This window comes from Lucilia cuprina, chromosome 4 (genome assembly GCF_022045245.1).
Source record: "Lucilia cuprina isolate Lc7/37 chromosome 4, ASM2204524v1, whole genome shotgun sequence".
NCBI classification, from domain to species: domain Eukaryota; kingdom Metazoa; phylum Arthropoda; class Insecta; order Diptera; family Calliphoridae; genus Lucilia; species Lucilia cuprina.
The window spans coordinates 6,447,421-6,465,056 of NC_060952.1; the positions used below are offsets into that span (position 1 = coordinate 6,447,421).

Here is a 17,636-nt window from a genome sequence, read left to right on the forward strand (position 1 = left end):
GTTAGTTTTTTTTATAATATTAAAAGTTTGTTAAAAGTTTTTTGTTTTATTTTAGTCGGAGTTGGATTCTTTAACTTTGTCCAAACAGGAATTGGAAAATATTTTGGATATGTTACAGGATAAAATTCATCGCTTGGAAGCTCAACGTAATGCTACTCGTGTTATGGAGGAAAATCAACAGGCTAAATTGAAACAATCGACTGAAATGAAAATGGATCAAGTTAAAAAGTAAGTACGAAGTTCTTAGAATAGTAAAAGTTTTTAGGAAAGAATCATATGTCCAATTTATGTCGTATTGTTGTAGAGTTGTATGTCATTAAAATTTTACAAATAAAATTTTCGATCTAATTATTTTATTTTCTTCTCCTTACAGGCTTAAAGACATGCTCAAACAAAAACCCAATAATGAATGCCTTAAAGAAGAACTCAAAAATATAAGTGAATCTCTCGATAATGATCGTAAACAATTTGAAGATTTAGAATTTCAATATTTAGAAGAAGAATCCGAATGGCATGCATATCATGAAGAATTAAAAACCGAAGAGAAAATGTTAATACAACAAATTGAGGAAAAAGAAAAGGAATTACAAAATTTACAAAGCCCCACCAATAAAACAGCAGCTACACAAAACAACAACAACAACGATAAAGCCAGTGATATTACAAATTCTCCCAGAAATAAAACCAACAAACTTAATTCTTCCTTATTACAAGATAGTCCGCTTAATAAACCCTATGACATAGGAGAAGCTATAGGTATAATGTCTCAATCATTATTTGGTTCGGCGGAAATGTTGTGTCCCAAACGTAACAACGACAATGATATCATGTCAAAGAGTGTTAATGAAAATATGTTTTTCAATAATAAAATTGAATTTGGCAGCTCTACAACAACGGCAACTAGCAGTACTCCTAAAAGACAACCACAATTGCAAATAGTTAATATAGATGATTCACAGCTAACAGCGTCCTATAAACAGGAGAGTATTTCCAAATCATGTGAATCTTTTACACAAGCAGTACGCTGTAATCTCTCCTTGGGTAGTGATGATTTTGAGGTGAACCCTTTGGAAAAACGTATACCCTCTCAAGATGATATCGATCGTATATCAAAGGTAACCACTGATGCACCCATATCATCGCAAGGAGCCACCACTAAAATATTCGATTCAATTAAGGAGATTGAACGTAATCGACAACTATTATTGGCGCAACAAGGTAAATTTAATTATTATTACTTTAAATTGAGAAAATTTTGTTTATTTTTCTTATAGGTCATCATGTCATCGAACATGAGCGTCAAAAGATGAATGACCTAAAGAAGAAAATACACAGCGAAGCACGTGCTCAATATATTTCTATATTTAATAGAAATAATACTGAGTAAGTATTTTTTTTTCCTCTTAACTATTATTTTATTTATACTACAATTAGTATGCTAATAGTATAAAGTATGAATGTTGAGTTGTTGTTTTTCTAAGTAAGATTGGCATGCGCTTGTCTGAAAAAAAAATATTTAATTATTTATTTAAAAGCTGTTAATTGAATATAAATACTTATACCTTTAGATGAATTATTAATTTATTGCCGCAATTGTGTTAAGTGCTTTGATGATTCAAAGTCTGGCTTGATTGTTTACAAAAATAAGTTGTTTTTATTTTAATGGAATCATACACTTGTTGTCGAAATCCTTGGAACTATTTATTAACTTTAGCAAATCTTTATTGATAATTTAATGAATGGTAGAACAGGTTTAAAATTTAATTCGAATATTAACATGATTTTATAAACATTGATGTTTAAGAATATTGTTTGAGATTATATTTTGAAATCTATAGAAGCAAAGCCGACAAACTTCACTTTTACACATTTTTAAATAATTAGGAAAACTTTGCAATTGTTGTGATATACATACATACCTATCTTAATAGATTTAAATTCCAAAAAAGATTAAACTCAATACATATAGACGTTCCCTGGCAAACTCAATTTTGTAATAAAATGAAGTTACCTACATTTGTTTCTATTCCTGATTTTTGTGTTTTTTAAAGCTATAACTAAAATTATACACGAAATGTGTACAAATACAAATAAATGTCTCATTAATAACTACAGTTTTCTATTTCAAACTTTTTAAACCCACAAATTGTTTAAAATTTTGGAATCTTTAAAAAAACTTATTAGAGAAGTCAAAACTCAAATTTTAAATTAATTAAGAATTTATTCAAAATTAAAAATTTAAATTTAATAAATTAACCTCAAAAAAAACTAACGTTAAAAATCATTTGAAATCCCTAAAATTCTCATTATTTACAAACTATTTTAACTTTTCCAACATAAAAAAATTAAATTTTCGAAAATTAAAAAAAAAAATCGTTTTATGATGAAACCTTAAGTCGAATATCCGAATTTGGCCCAGATATTAAATTATATTTATTTTAAATCCTTACGATTTAAAGATTACATTTACAGCTTTACATGCTTTTTTGGAACATAAGTTTGAATATTCAAAAATCTTTAAAAAGCTGGTAAAATTAAAGAAATTGTTGCATAAATAAAATTAAAAAAAATGTCGAACTTAAGTTCTAAAATTCTTTTAATTTAAAATTATGTATTTTCAAAAATTTTTAAAACGCAATTAAAGAAATCTTCATTTTAAAATCTTCTAATTGCACCTCAAACAATGATGGATTCGTACTACGTTGGTCTTAACAGAGGCGGGTTGTAAATGGAACTGATGTTTTTGCATCTCAGAAGTTAAGCAACGACTCAGTAATGGTTATAGATTAGATAGCTCAAGATTCTGAGCAAAGTGTACGTATACTGGACCTGCTTATAAGAAGCACAATGGGACGGTGGTTAAAAAAGACCACCGAGATTCAAATTGTTAAAAATCTATCTAAATTACTAGATTTTTAGTAAATAACATGAACATTCAAAAGTTTAATCTTTGACCACGTGATCACTTTAATTTACCTACAAATTTAAAATTTAAATTAAAATTAAATAAATTAAAATTTAAATACCGATTAATCCAAACCATAAAGGGGACACCACTACTACGTTTCTGCTGATGCAAATCAAATGAAAATTTACATTTCAATTTAGCCATAGAATTGTATATCTTTAGGCAAATTGAAGAAAAAAAGACTATAAACGCCAAATGTGTAGATGACATCAATGAGTAAATAAACAAATGAACAAGTAAACAAATATGCCGACATTATTATTTTTATATAAACAAAAAAAATCATACAAAAACATCTTTATTTAACTACTATCAATCTTAAAGTACTAAAGTCTGGCTCATAAACAAAGTTTATATGTTGGCATTGTTTTTAATGAATACAACAAAAAAAGCCATTTGCAACAACAACAACTACTACAATAATAAATGTAAACAAATAACATGATTGTTGTATATGCACTTGGAGATTAAGATAAAAAACACATACACACACAAAATTTACTTGGAAATCAATGACACTTTTATTTGTGCTCATTTACAGGGATGGGAATTTATCTATGTTATTTTTAATAATTATTCAATTTTTTAGTAGTTGTTTAGGGTATAAACTTCCATTTTTATATAGTTATTAATTGTTTAAACCATTTATAAATTTATTAAGCATTTTTGAATACGAGGGTAAGAGTTAAATAAACAAGAACTAATCTAATTTAAAAGATAGCATTCAAAAACGTAAATTTAAGATATTTTCCAGGTTTTATACCCTACACCACTTTAGAGGGGAGGGTATATTGGATATGTGATGATGTTTGTAACATACAAAAACATATACCCACTATAAAGCGGTAGCGATGAATGTGATCGTTTTCATCGGAAATAATTTCTTGATCAGTTTAAAACAAACTACATACTTTTTCAAACAAAGTCGCATAAGATATTTTACAATTAAAATTAAGTATATAACCGCGATCAGTTTTTTTGTAGAATTTTTTTATTAGAGATTTATTTATTGATCAGTTTTAAATAAAAGTGTTGTCTAAAATATGAAAAGAATACTATGCGATCAATGATCTATAACGAAATTTGATATATTTAGAAGAATGATCCTACGAATTTGTATGTAAAAAACGATCAGATTTCCATTAATGTCTTTTATTCCTTTTTTTGCTATTTCCCAGTGCAAGGTTCATTAAAAGACGTCCGATCGCTTTAATCAAAGAACTCTTTATATAGATCGAAACGATAAGTTTCCCACGGAATTAGTACTTTTATTCATTGATAAATTTTTTGGCATTTGATAAATTTCTTTAGAAAATTATACGAACAGTTTTTAGAGACGTTTTTCTTCAAATTTGCGATCACAAAGAAAACGCCAGACTGTGATAAGTTTCTCTCGGAATATTTTTTTTTAATTTTAATAGATCAAAATTAAAATAGTGCGATCAGTTTTCCATCTTTTAATCAGTTTCCTGTAGCAAATTTGTAATTGTTACGAAAAATATGTCACTATAAGCAATTTACTTACTGAACAATAATTTTGATCCGTTTTTAATACTTGTGATCTAAATCAAAAGATCCATTTCATATTGCAGTTTTCTTAATCATTTCATTATTAAAGCAATATGGATGGATTGCCTGAATATTAGTTGTCTTCTTAAAAAAAAGCGGATCAGTCGAACCTTTTCCAATATAAAATTCTGGGTCCAATAAAATAATACCTATAAAAACGTAAAAATACTTATTTGAAAGGGATTTGATTTACTATCAAAAACGAATACGATCGAATCCAATTTTACATACCTGAACTTTACTCAATCATTGTTTGTTTGTTGTTGTCGTTAAAGTGTTGTCTACTATATTGGGGGTTTCCAATAATGAGAGGGAGACACATGTATGGATTAAATTTACAAAATGTGATGTTAACTAAGCTTGAGTTTGTCGATTAATGTTCAATATTTTTTTAAACGTAAACGAGTAAAGTGGTTCTAAATTGGAAAAAAATCATATTACAATAAAATGAAAATAATCACGTGCATTACAAACAAAAAATGTTAATGCTGTTTTCATAATTTTTAATTATAAATAAATGGAAAATATTCAATAAATAAAAGTTTTAATTAAAATCAAAAATAAATAATAATATTAATATTTTATCATTAAAACGATATCAAAAAGAAAACAAAATAAAATTGTGTTTGCATTTATGACAGCAACAACAAAACGAAAAGAAAAAGCTTTTAGAGAGATAAGAAATGTGCTACCGTTATCAGTCACAAAACACAACAATAACAAAAAAACAAACAAACAAAATTATGTGCTCAAACCTATAACGACTGAATTAGTGGTGTCCCCCCTTTAGCTCTTCGATTTTTGGGGTATTTGTAAAACATTGGTTTGTTTGTCAGTGTTTACTCCCTCACCTTCTCATAGTCCAATTGTCAACAATTGTCATCATACGCTCATTTATAAACATTACTCATACAATAATATATGGACTAGCTAAAGCTGTTGCTGCTTTTGCTCTAGCTGCATATTTGTTCAGTAGAAAAATGTCTTTTATTATGCTTTTTTCGATTTCTAGATGAGTTTTTTTCATTATTCAATTGGTTTTTATTTTTTGCGGTCTTACTACCTTTAGTCAGTCCTCTGAGGAGAGACATGTGCATTTAAGTTTTTTTTTTTTATATTTTTTGTAATAACGTGTATTTGCGATATAATAAAAACAATAACAAATCATGGATAAATTGACTTCAATGCTTTGCTGGTAAAAATTTGTATTATTATATTAAAATGTTAATTATATTAATTTTATTGGAATACTTAGTTATATATATATTTTTTTTTGCATTTTTAGTGGCATTAACACTGAAAGTGAATCTCAATCATCGACAACACAACGATCATCTCAAAAAACTCAACAACAAAAAGAACAACATCAAAAGCAGCAACAAGAAAACCACCCACTAATGGACAAAGAGAATCAACCGAATGTTGAGAAAATATTGCTGGCAACAACGAAAAATTCTCAAAATTCTAACAACAAAAATGATGATGAATCTTTGGGTCAGGTAAGCAAAAAACAAAAAAAGAATAATAATATTTATAAACAATTCCAACATTAACGGCCAATAAAATAGCAAAATATTTTGCAAATCAGATTTACCTTCTTACAACGAAAAACGCACACGTTCAAGAAAAATATAATGAATTTTTACTGTTATATAAACAATATAAATATTTCCAACATGCAGTTGAAAAAATCCATATAGTAAAAAAACTTATTTTATACTTATTTACAGTAATAGTAAAGTAATTAGGACAATTAATTAAATTGTAATATAATTTTGAAAAAAAATTGCCTTGAAAATATACTTTAAATACCAAGTAAAATAAGCATAAGTCGTATAACTATAATTTTACAAACAAACCATGACCTTATTAAAAAAAATTACATATTAAATAATTCCAGCTGAAGTATTTACTAATATAATTAGCACAATTTAATAAAATAAACAAATTTTGAAAACGACTAAGATAATATTTCTAGCAGACGAAGTTGATTAAATTTTATTTAAATATAAATTGATAAAATGTATAAGATTATCAAACCTAACATGTTTTTTTCGATAAGAATTAGTTTTCAATGACTCAAAAAACAAAAATGTGATCACTACTGATCAGTTTGCTATACATATAATAAATTCAAGTACTTTAAATCAATTCAATTTAGAACCTTTTGAGTTGAAATGTTTTTTGCTTTCAAATGCCGCAATTTGCCTTAAACTGTGATCAGTTTCTTACAGATTCATGTTTTTATTTATTAACAGATTATTTCTTCATAAACCACTTTTCCAAAAATTTCCGAAACAAAATATTCTTCATTCATTTCTTCAATCAGATTTGAATAGAAAATTCGAAATAAGTTTTTTTGGAATACTTTTTTGATCACATTTATAAATGTTCTACAACAGTTTCAAACAGTTCTTTAATAGAGAACTTTTTAAGAAGTTTCCAATAGATAAAGTTTAGATATTCTGGATCCTTATTAAATTCTAAGATGATCTAGCCATGTTTGTCCATCCGTCCGTCAGTCTGTTCGATAGGCTTCGAACGAAGAGCGATAGAAATTTAAAATTTTACACAAATATTACCTATAGGTAAGGTTTGTTTGGTATTGAAAATGGACAAAATCAGTTCACGTTTTGGCATATGCCCGAAACAAGAAGCCAACAGAAAACATTCGTAACTAGTTTAAAAATACATATCATTATAACGGTAAAATTCCACATAAACAATTCTTATGCGAACTTTAATCTCTTAACCAAATTTTATTAGTATCGGTCCATAATTTACTCTAACCTCCACTTTAGGTTCCCATCCTTTAGGAAATTACTTTAATGCTTATTACTGAGATACAATAATGAAATTTGACATAAATAAGTTTTGTATGAACAAAAATCTTTCTACCGACTTTTGTGAGAATCGAAATGGGAAAAATCGGTCCAGGTTTTTGCATAGCCCCCATACAAGTAGCCAACGGAAAACAGTCTTAACTGGTTTAAAAACTACATATTATTATAACAATGATATTTCATATAAACAAGTCTTATGTGAACTTTGACCCTAACCCTTCAGAAAATTACTTTAATGCTTATAATTAAAATTTTACATAATCACGTTTTGTTTGAGCCAAAATCTAAAATCCACCGGCTTTCGTGAGGATCGATGCATATTGGGCCCTAACAATCCCCCCAGCATAAATATTTAAATTAAATTTTGATTTGATCTCTAGCAAAACTAAAAAAGGAGACTGTTTTATAAATGAGTCTTACTCCAAACAGTTTCAGGCAGATTATTTTTCGCTTTTTGATCGTACCGGAAAATTGGGACTACGATAACTTATTTACAGAACTTGTTTTCGATATATTTTCTATAGAATACTTTTTGATTGCGGTTAAACCCAAAACAATAACTGTCCTTTAGATGTATATACATATAGACTTCTTGATCACTTCAGATTGATCATTTTTGAAGGAAGAAATGTTAGATCTGTTTAGTATAGAAAAGTCTGTAATACGGTGAAGTATGCTCGAAGTATCATTAACAAATAATTTATGTAAATGCAAAAGCTGACTACAATTGGCTAAGAGAATCGGTCAAAAAAGGAATTTTCGAAATATTTTTAGAACCTAAACAACCTTTCTACTAACTCTCTGAAATCTGCTAGAGCACATTTCAATAATTGTTTAACATCAACCACTATTAAGAATATTAATTTTCTTAATATTGTTTGCTGGGTTATGTTGTCCCCTTAGTAGTGATGACTAAATTAGCACCTACACTATTTATATTACTTTGAAATTATTATTATTATTTCAAATCTTTCGTTAAGTGCTAATTTTCTATAAATTTATGAATAAAATTATCAACATTGAATGATAGCAAATGTCAAATCATTTCAATTTTTGCAATTAAATAAATAAAACAATATTTTTACTTAAAAGATATTTTTGTCAAGCATACTATTATGGGTAATAATTTTACATTTTTTTCAAAATATTACACATTAGCTAATGTATTGACAAATTTTTGAAAAGTATTTTGAAAATGATATGACTGTTAAAGGGATTTCTTGGAAATAGCTTTTTTAAAAATTTCAGGAAGTCATTATATTTTAATGATGTTTACATGAACAAAATTAACATTTGCTTCATATCTTAAGCACTTTTTATGTCCAAATTTTTTTTATTTAAATTTTTTACAATATTTGCCACTTTTTTGTTAACGTAGGTTTATTCACCTACGACATTTCTTACTTAATGTTTATGTTTTAAAAATAAGTCTTTCAATTGTATTTATAACATTTTCCAAAATTCACATGAAAATTCATCGTTTGCTGCGAATTTCAAACCACAAATATTGTTAATGAAAACATCCCAAAAATTATTGTTTACATTTTCAATACCATCAATGACCAATATGTCTCGCATATATCATGTCCTATTATCACTGCTCAAATCATAAAGTGTTTATGGTTATTTACGTTTGAATTAAATTTTCGTTTCGCGTTGTTTTTTTTTTTTTGCGTATACAAAATTTTTACGTTCAAAATATTTACATTAACAAATTCTGTTTAAAACAAATGAAGAAAATAGACGAGTTGTGTGAATCAGCCAAAATAATTCAGCTCTGCCCATTTAACTGAAGCAGCGTCCATCCTATAAACAGTCAGTAAAATTGTATTGGCAAAAAAAAAAATAAAAACACACACGCAAGAACGGAAAAGAAATAGTTATGGAGAAAATTTTAGCAGCTTTAATTTAAATTAATTCTGAATGTAGCGAATTTGCAAGAGCTGTAAAAAAAACCACCAGGAGACAACGTCAAATGTAATCCAAAAAATAATTTTCTCTTTAACAAAAAATGATTTGCAAATTTGCTTAAGATTAGTATTGCATTTTGCTAGCCTTACTAAGGTTAAAACCAGTTCAATTAAATGACTAAGAAATAAGTAGCAGACTACGTTAATCTCTGGTAAAAGTGGCTCCTATGGCTTAGTGGTTTGTGTTGTGGGTTTGATTGCCACCATATACAATGAAAAAAGATAGATACCGATGGTGCATTTCTTTGAATTTGATGTAACATACATTCTTCATTTAAACATAACCAATCTTTGGCAGAAAATATTTTTCGTAGTAAATTTGCGAGAGTAGCAAATATACAACAAATCTCGATTATCACTGAGAAAACAGTCCCGATGGTGAATTTCTTTGAATTTAACGTAACATTCATCCCCCTTTCAAACTAATGACATTACCAATCTGTGGCAGAAAATATTCATCATAGTAAATTTGCAAGAGTAGCAAATAAGAAACAACAACTAAATCTATTGCATTTAACATTTTTGGTAATATTGAAAAAAGTTAAATTATTTTTTTTGTTTATAAAACTAATTTATTTTTATGGTCTTGCAAGCTTTTGCTTTTTTGCATTATTTGCAAATTGGTTCCATAAATGGCAGATCAGTGGAATGCTTCGCAAAAACATTACGTTATCAAACTTTTAAAGAAATTTTCTATTGCAATAAATTTACAATAATAACATATTGTTGCATTTTTGCAAGACTTGCAACATTGTTGTAAAATGGTGGGAACTGAGAAGTGAAACACATTGCCAGCATAATGGACCAAAAATTTAAGCAAAAAATAATTGCAATAGTTAATTTGCAAAAGCTGCAAAACGTAATAAAAAAAGTAAAATTTTGTTTCTTTAAATTTAACAAAAGCGGCAACTTCTGCTCAAGTTTATTTGTTGCGATTTAGGTGTAAACCCTTACAAGATTTACAAGGGAAGATAAATTTATCTTAACGTTAATTTATATTGCAAACAAAAGTGACCAATGACCTGCCCAAACACATTTTAAATGATCTAATGAAATCACTCCCACACATTGTAAAAACTACGTATATATAAGCTAAAGTAATACTATCTACTCTTTGACAATTTTTCTTAGAATTTAATATGTAAATGACGTACATACATATACATTGACTACTTGTCTTAAGTGTATTGGGCATTTGCATTTCCTTTTACACCTTATCTAAAGTAATATCACTGCTCTTTTAACACACCCCACTGTACACATCTTCAATGTTGTATTCAAATCTTATAAAACTGGACAAATATGTAGAATTTTTCGCAAATCTATTTGGTCAGTGTCAAAAGAGCATTTGCCATAGAAGCATACTACCATCAACAAATAAATTAAAAAATTAAATATTTTTAATTAAAAAAAAAACAGTGAAAAGAATTTTTAAACTAATTCTTGAAACATTAACAAATTATTCTATTTTCAAAACTTATTTAAGTGAATGAAATTTTTTTGAAAATAAATATTCAAAAAAATCTGCGTACACAACGGGTTGTTTTAAAATTCACAGTTCCTGTGGTTTTTATGTGTTTGTTTGTTTTTTTATAATTCAAAACTAACTAAATCAAAAGTAAAGTGGTCTTTTAAAGAATAACATATTTTCTTAAAATTTATTTAAAAGAAATACTATTGAAAAGAAAAAATCTTTTTTTACACAAAAAATATACATATTCAAAGCAACAAGTTAATTAATTTTTAAAAATAAAACAAAATGTCTGTTTGGATGACTTATGTGCAACGACGTCGACCGGGTCAACATCGTTATTGTCATCAGGGAATGTATTATCTAGTAAGTTAATATATTTTATGATTGTCGTCATATTTAACAAATTGATTTTAGTTACACTGTTTGCTGAAAGTGTTAATAATTTTGAGGAAAGCTTTGTTTTCTATAGAAACTTTTCTATAGAAAAAAGTCTTCTCAAGAAACTGTTTTTGTAAAAAATTGCTTTTTCAAAATAGGTTTATATAGAAAAGCATTTTCATAAGAAACATTTTTATAGAAAAGATTCTTTTCGAAAATTTTCTTTATATTTATGTATAAGTATTGTCTAAAATAAAAGTCTTTTTTCTTAAAATACTTTAATAGAAACGAGTCAAGAGAATTTTGCTACAAGAATACTAATTTCTTCAAAGATATTTTCAGTGGACAAAATTCTTAATTTTAAAATGAAGAATTGTCTTCTTAGGCGAATTTTCTAATATTAAGTGTCGAAAAGTGTCTTTTTATGATACTTTCTTAGAAAAGTGTCTTCTTAGAGACTTTCTCATAGAAAAGTGTCTTCCTAAGAGGATTTTCTTATAAAAAAATGTCTTCTCTAGAGACTTTTTTTTAGAAAAATGTCTTCTTTAACGACCTTTCTTATGGAAAAGTGACTTTCTTAGGAACTTTTCTTTTAAAAAAGTTCCTTCTATATAGACTTTTTTTATTGAAAGGTGTTTTCTATAGAGACTTTTCTAACAAACAAATGTTTTCTTTATATATTTCTATTAGAAATATTTCTTCTTTAATGACTTTTCTCAATTAAAAGCGTCTTCTTTAGAGACTTCAGAGACTTCTCTTTTCGAAAAGTGTCTTTTATGGAGACTTTTCTTATCGAAAATTGTCTTCTATGGAGACATTTCATATCGAAAATTGTCTTCTATGGACACGTTTGTCATCGAAAATTATCTTCTATGGAGACTTTTCTTATGGAAAAGTAGATTCTTTAGAGGATTTTTGTGTAGACAGGTGTCTTTTTTAGAGACTTCTTTAGACTTCAAACTTTGGACTTTTTAAAAGAAAAAAATTACAAAATTCTTAAAAGAGAACATCAAAGAGAATTATTTTCTTTAAAAATTTTTAATGTTTAATATTTTTACAGAAAAAATGTTAAATTGAAAATTAAAATATTTTTTGCAGTAATTAAAATTTTTCATAAAAAAGTTGAATTTTTTACAATAAAAATTAAAATTTTTTAAAAAATTCTAATTTTTACTCAAATTTTAGGTTTCAAAAAATTTTAAATTTAGCAAATAAATTTAAAATGTAATAATTCAAAATATGTAAAAAATTTGGGATATTTTCAATCCTTAAAAAAATTTATTAAAATTATTGTCAATAAATTGTAAACGTTTTTTATTAAACACCAAATTCAAAAGTTAGTGAAGTAGTAGTAAATTTAATTATTAACCTAATAATTATAGAAATGGTGTTGACAAGTAGAACAAAAAAATCAAAACACAGAACATTTATATAAAGAATTTCAAATATTCCAAAAAATAAATACTAGATATAAATACATACCGAGTGATTTATACAAATGTTTTTATTAGCTGTTTAATGTGTCACATGTTTTTTTTTTTCGTTTTGTATCGTGGCCAAGTAAGACCAACAGAAAACTCAATTGGCTGTTAAATTTAGCCACTTGCTTTGGCCCCTAAATTAAAAATAAAATAAATAAACCAATACTCTTGTACACTAACACGTACACAAGGCTCTAAGCGATTATAGTGATTAATTATTTAAGTCCAAAAAAAAAAAACAAACAACTAATTGTTAATTTAATTTTATTCCATTTCTTTCAGCAACGTCATTCACAGCCCGAATTTACAACAACACAACATCATTATGACGATGAACCCAAACGTCACAGTGCCAATTCTCGTCCTTTATCAGAAGCCAATTCAGATATTGAACCTTTGGGTCATCAAAATTCTTCCAAATCGAATATGGAACTTAGCACTAACACTGCCTATGCCTTAGAGAAACGTCTTAGTTCAAATTCAAATGATGGCAGCAATTCTATGTTGGGTAGTCAAAAGTTACGCAACAAGGATTCTTCGGATGCTAATGAACGTAAGAGAGTTTTACCCAAACATCAGAGACCTTTAACACGTTATTTGCCGATCTTTTCACCGGATTTGGATTTAAGACAACATATAGAATCGGCTGGTCATCAAATAGCTTTGTGTCCTCATGTTTTTGTTGATTCGAATTCGTGTAGAGGGTAATTATTTAAAAGTGATTATCATGTTTAAATGTTCTTAATGATTCTATTTTCTGTATATAGGTATTTACATAAACTAGGAGCCACATTTCATGGTTGGTCTAAGAGATGGTTTGTTTTGGATAGACAACGTAATGCTTTTATTTATTATTCCGATAAATTGGAACGTAAACCAAGAGGAGGCGCTTACTTTTCTGTAAGTATAAATTAGATAAAAAAATGAAACTTATTCTAAAGTTGATTTCTTATAGAAATGTGTCCTGATAAGATAATTTTTTAATTGAAAAGAGTCCTCATTAGAGACTTTTCTAATAGAAAAGTGTCCTGATAAGAGCCTTTTCTAATAGATAAGCGTCTAGATAAGAATCTAAATTTTTTAACAGATAGTGTCTTGATATGAGACTTTTCTTATAGAAAAATCACTTGTTAAGAGACTCTTTTAATAAAATAGTGTCTTGTTAAGAGATTGTTCTAATAGAAAAGCATATTGTTAAGAAAGTTTTCTAATCGGAAAGTGTTATGTAAAGTGATTGTAAAGAAAGTTTTCTTATAGAAAAGTGTCTTGTTAAAAGATTGTTCTAATAGAAAAGCATATTGTAAAGAAAGTTTTCTAATAAAAAAGAGTCTTGTTGAAAGCGTTGTCTTAAAAAAGTGCTCGGATAAGAGACTTTTCCATTAGAAAAGTGTGTCGATAAGAGAATTTTCTATTAAAAAAGTGTCTTGTTAGTGTAGTTTCCTAATAGTAATGTGTCTTGTTAAGAGATTTTTTCTATAGAAAATCATCTTGCTAAGAAAGTTTTCTAAAAGAAAAGCGGCTTGTTAAGAAAGTTTTTCTTATAGAAAAGTGTCCGGATAAGAGACTCTACTAGAGAAGTGTCCTAATAAGAATCTTATATCTGGAACAAGATATTTATGAGACAAAAAAAGTGTTTTGAGAGTTAATAGAGTTTTTTTTTAAGAGATTTTTATTGTTAAGATATTTTTCTAATAGAAAAGCGTCTTGTAAAGAGAGTTGTTTAAGAAAGTTTGATATTAGCAAAGCGACGAGAGTTTCCTAATAGAAAGCATCTTGATGGGAGACTTTTCTTATAAAAAAGTGTGTTGTCGGAGAGTTTTTATAGAAAATTGTGTTGTTGAGTATTTTCTATTATACAAGTATATTTTTAAGAGACTTTTTCAATAGAATAATATATAGTTGAAAGTTTTTAAGGGATCTCTAAAAAAAGAGTGGAATTTGTTAAAAATTTCTTAATATTTGCAGAAAGGTTTTTTTCTTTTTCCTTTGTAAACGCTATTTTTCTTAAACTTTTAATAAAAATTAAAAATTTTTTCAACCCCTTCTTTTCAGACAATTGATGAAGTTTATCTAGATCATTTGAATATATCCAAAAGTGGTCGTCCTCATTGTACATTTATTGTTAAGACTAAAAAACGCAGCTATCAATTACAGGCAGCTTCTGATGCTGCAGCCAGAATATGGATTGATGCCATAATAACTGGAGCTCAAGGCAACTTAGACTATTAATTTTTAAAATAAGTATTACAAAACTTTATACAAATATAAATACATACAATAACGTATATATCTATTATATATACATATAAATTTGTATTTTTAAATAATTTTAAGTAATATTTACTATTAACTTTAAGCAAGAGTTTAACTAAGTTTTTTTTTTTAATTCTGTATTTTTTTATATATAAGAAGAAATGCTCAACCAAAGGAAATATATATATGAATATATATAATTTTACATAAAACAATTTTGTTGTTTTGTTTTATTATACACTTTTCTTATTGTTTATTTACTTTTAGCTTTTATACCCTTATTTGTTTTTGAAACTAAGAAAAACATTTATGCAGAGTATTAGTACAATACAATTTGAAACAAAAACACTATAAATTCATTGTAAAACAAAAAAATAAATACATTCACACATTCATGGTGAAATATTCATATACATACGTTTAAATTTTCTTTTCTTTCAATTTGTTTATAAATCGAATGTTCAGTTTTCCAAACGTCTTTAAGGTGTAATTAAAAATTACATTTTATTCATTAGAAACTGTTAATGAAAGATAATTTATATACACTAATTTTCAGTTGTTTTGGGAGGAATAACGGCAAATAGTTGACCTTGCTTTAAGTGTGAAAAAACTGTAATTAGTTTACAATACATTTTTGTATTTGATAAGTGGTTTTTCCTATGGGGTGATAGTTTTTTATTATATGTGAATTATAATGGCTGGTAATTAATAGCTTGTTGTGATTGTTGTAGTTGCTTTTATATATATTGCTCATTTACTACAACATTGGCATAACTCTAAATTCAGTTTTATTTTGAACTACGTACTATACAAAATAAGTTTGTATTTTCAAAAATTTTTGTTTTATTCTTGTAAAAAACTAACATTTAATGAAAAAAGAAATTTATTTAAAAACAGAAATTTTGAAAAATTCTATAAAAAAAAAGAATTTTCTCAATTAAATATGCATAAAACATTATTCTTAATTAATTTTAGACCCAATAAAAAAATTCAATCAAACTTCGGAGTCTTTTCAAAATACATAGTTAGATTTGGGATGGATAGCTGTACATAAAAGATTGGCGTATAATGCATGGGCCTGACTTGACTGCATGGCTAGTAGTCACAAATACAGAAGTAAGCGAGCTACTACTGTTGAAAAAGTTAAGTTGACCTTGACATAAGTAGAGAAATGACACTGTTGAAAAAGTTAAGTTAAAAAAGTTAAGTTGACCTTGACATAGGTAGAGAAATGAGGCATCACAAGGTTGATCAAAATATCATAAACACAACTACAATCGATTGCAAATCAGTACATAAAACTAAGTGCTGGTGCGGATTCACGGGGGGCTAGGAGAAATAATGGACAGACGGACATAGCAAAATCGACTCAGAAAGTGATTCTGAGACGATTGGTATACTTAAGGAAGGTCTACGATCAATATTTTTGACTCCCTGCTATAGTGGTGTAGTGTATAACAATAATAAAAAATATAATAATGAATAAGGAAGTCCAAAGCAGCAGGTAACATTAAATAAAACTATGAACATGGATCTTTTAAATAAATTTTCAAAGAGAGAAATGCTTTAACTGCCAAAATGGTATAAATTAATCCCCATCATTGAAAATCAAAAAATTGGTATCAAATAATACAAAATATTACCGATTTCGGTAAATTCTTGTTTGTTTTTAACTAAGAACGGGTCTACTTAGAGTCCATGGACTAGTTTACAGTCTAGCGTATTGCTTTGTCTATGGACTAAGCTTTGAACAAGTCAACTTATTAGTTATGTACTTTCCTACAATCCGAAAAAATTGATCTTCATATTGAAGATTCTGAGTAAATTTTAATACTTTCTACAAAAGTATAAACTGTTGAGTTTTAATAGTATCAACTGGTCAAATGATAACCTCACTTAGGCATTAAGGACCTGGTTCACGTTGGGAAACTTTTGATTCTTATGTGTGAGAAAAGGAGAAAGAAATATTAACCTTCTCTTTCTCTCACACAAAAAATCAAAAGTTTCTCTACAAAAGTTTCCCAGTATGAACAAGGTCAAACAGTACTAGGCTGATGCAGACAACTCAGCAAAAAACAACTTCTAAAGAAACGAAAAAGAAGTAGAATTTACTCCATGGAAGTACTAAAAAAGACCTGTAGAAGTTATGATTTTGTCATAGTAGGGAAGTCCTTTTAATTTGATTCCGAATTTAGTACAACTGAATTCATTCTTAGGAAGTAATTTTTATGTTCTTTTTTGGAAGTTATTAGGAAGTGAAATTGTAGTATTATAGAATACAATTAATTTGACTCGAATAATATAAATAAATAAAACTCATTTATTAATTTACTCCAAAATAAAATTAGTTTAACAAAAAAAAAATTCCGTACAACAAAATATACCTTCAATTAAAAAAAAAAGAATTATTTTCGCTTCTTTGGAAGTCAATAAACATCACTTCCATAACAGGTAAAAAACTTCACATAGTTCTACTTTTGAAGTGGTGAAAAATGTTATTATTTTGGAAGAACTTCCTTTTAATTGAATTTATAAATGCATAAAGTAATGCTAACACAAGTGCTAATTAGACGCAACAACTTCGAAATTCGGAAAACCAAAACCTGGCCATCCTTAAAAATTTATTTGACGATGATGCTAAAGCTGTTTTCCAACTCGCAAAACTATTTACACAAAATCTCTATATTTTGTGACATCTAT

General features: G+C 27.1%; 1 protein-coding gene across 3 annotated transcripts in view; it reads left to right on the plus strand.

The window, feature by feature from the left end:
• The window catches only part of LOC111675692 (pleckstrin homology-like domain family B member 1), a 37,243-nt gene extending 22,092 nt beyond the window's left edge, over positions 1 to 15,151 (plus strand). For all 3 annotated transcript variants that reach the window (XM_023436500.2, XM_046948649.1, XM_046948648.1), the window contains 7 exons: positions 56 to 228; positions 374 to 1,218; positions 1,275 to 1,383; positions 5,823 to 6,036; positions 12,966 to 13,387; positions 13,451 to 13,583; positions 14,736 to 15,151. In XM_023436500.2, coding sequence (XP_023292268.2) covers positions 56 to 228; positions 374 to 1,218; positions 1,275 to 1,383; positions 5,823 to 6,036; positions 12,966 to 13,387; positions 13,451 to 13,583; positions 14,736 to 14,912 — 2,073 coding nt within the window. In that variant the 3' untranslated portion in view covers positions 14,913 to 15,151. The remainder of the gene's footprint in view (positions 1 to 55; positions 229 to 373; positions 1,219 to 1,274; positions 1,384 to 5,822; positions 6,037 to 12,965; positions 13,388 to 13,450; positions 13,584 to 14,735) is intronic.
• Positions 15,152 to 17,636: the final 2,485 nt, after the last annotated feature.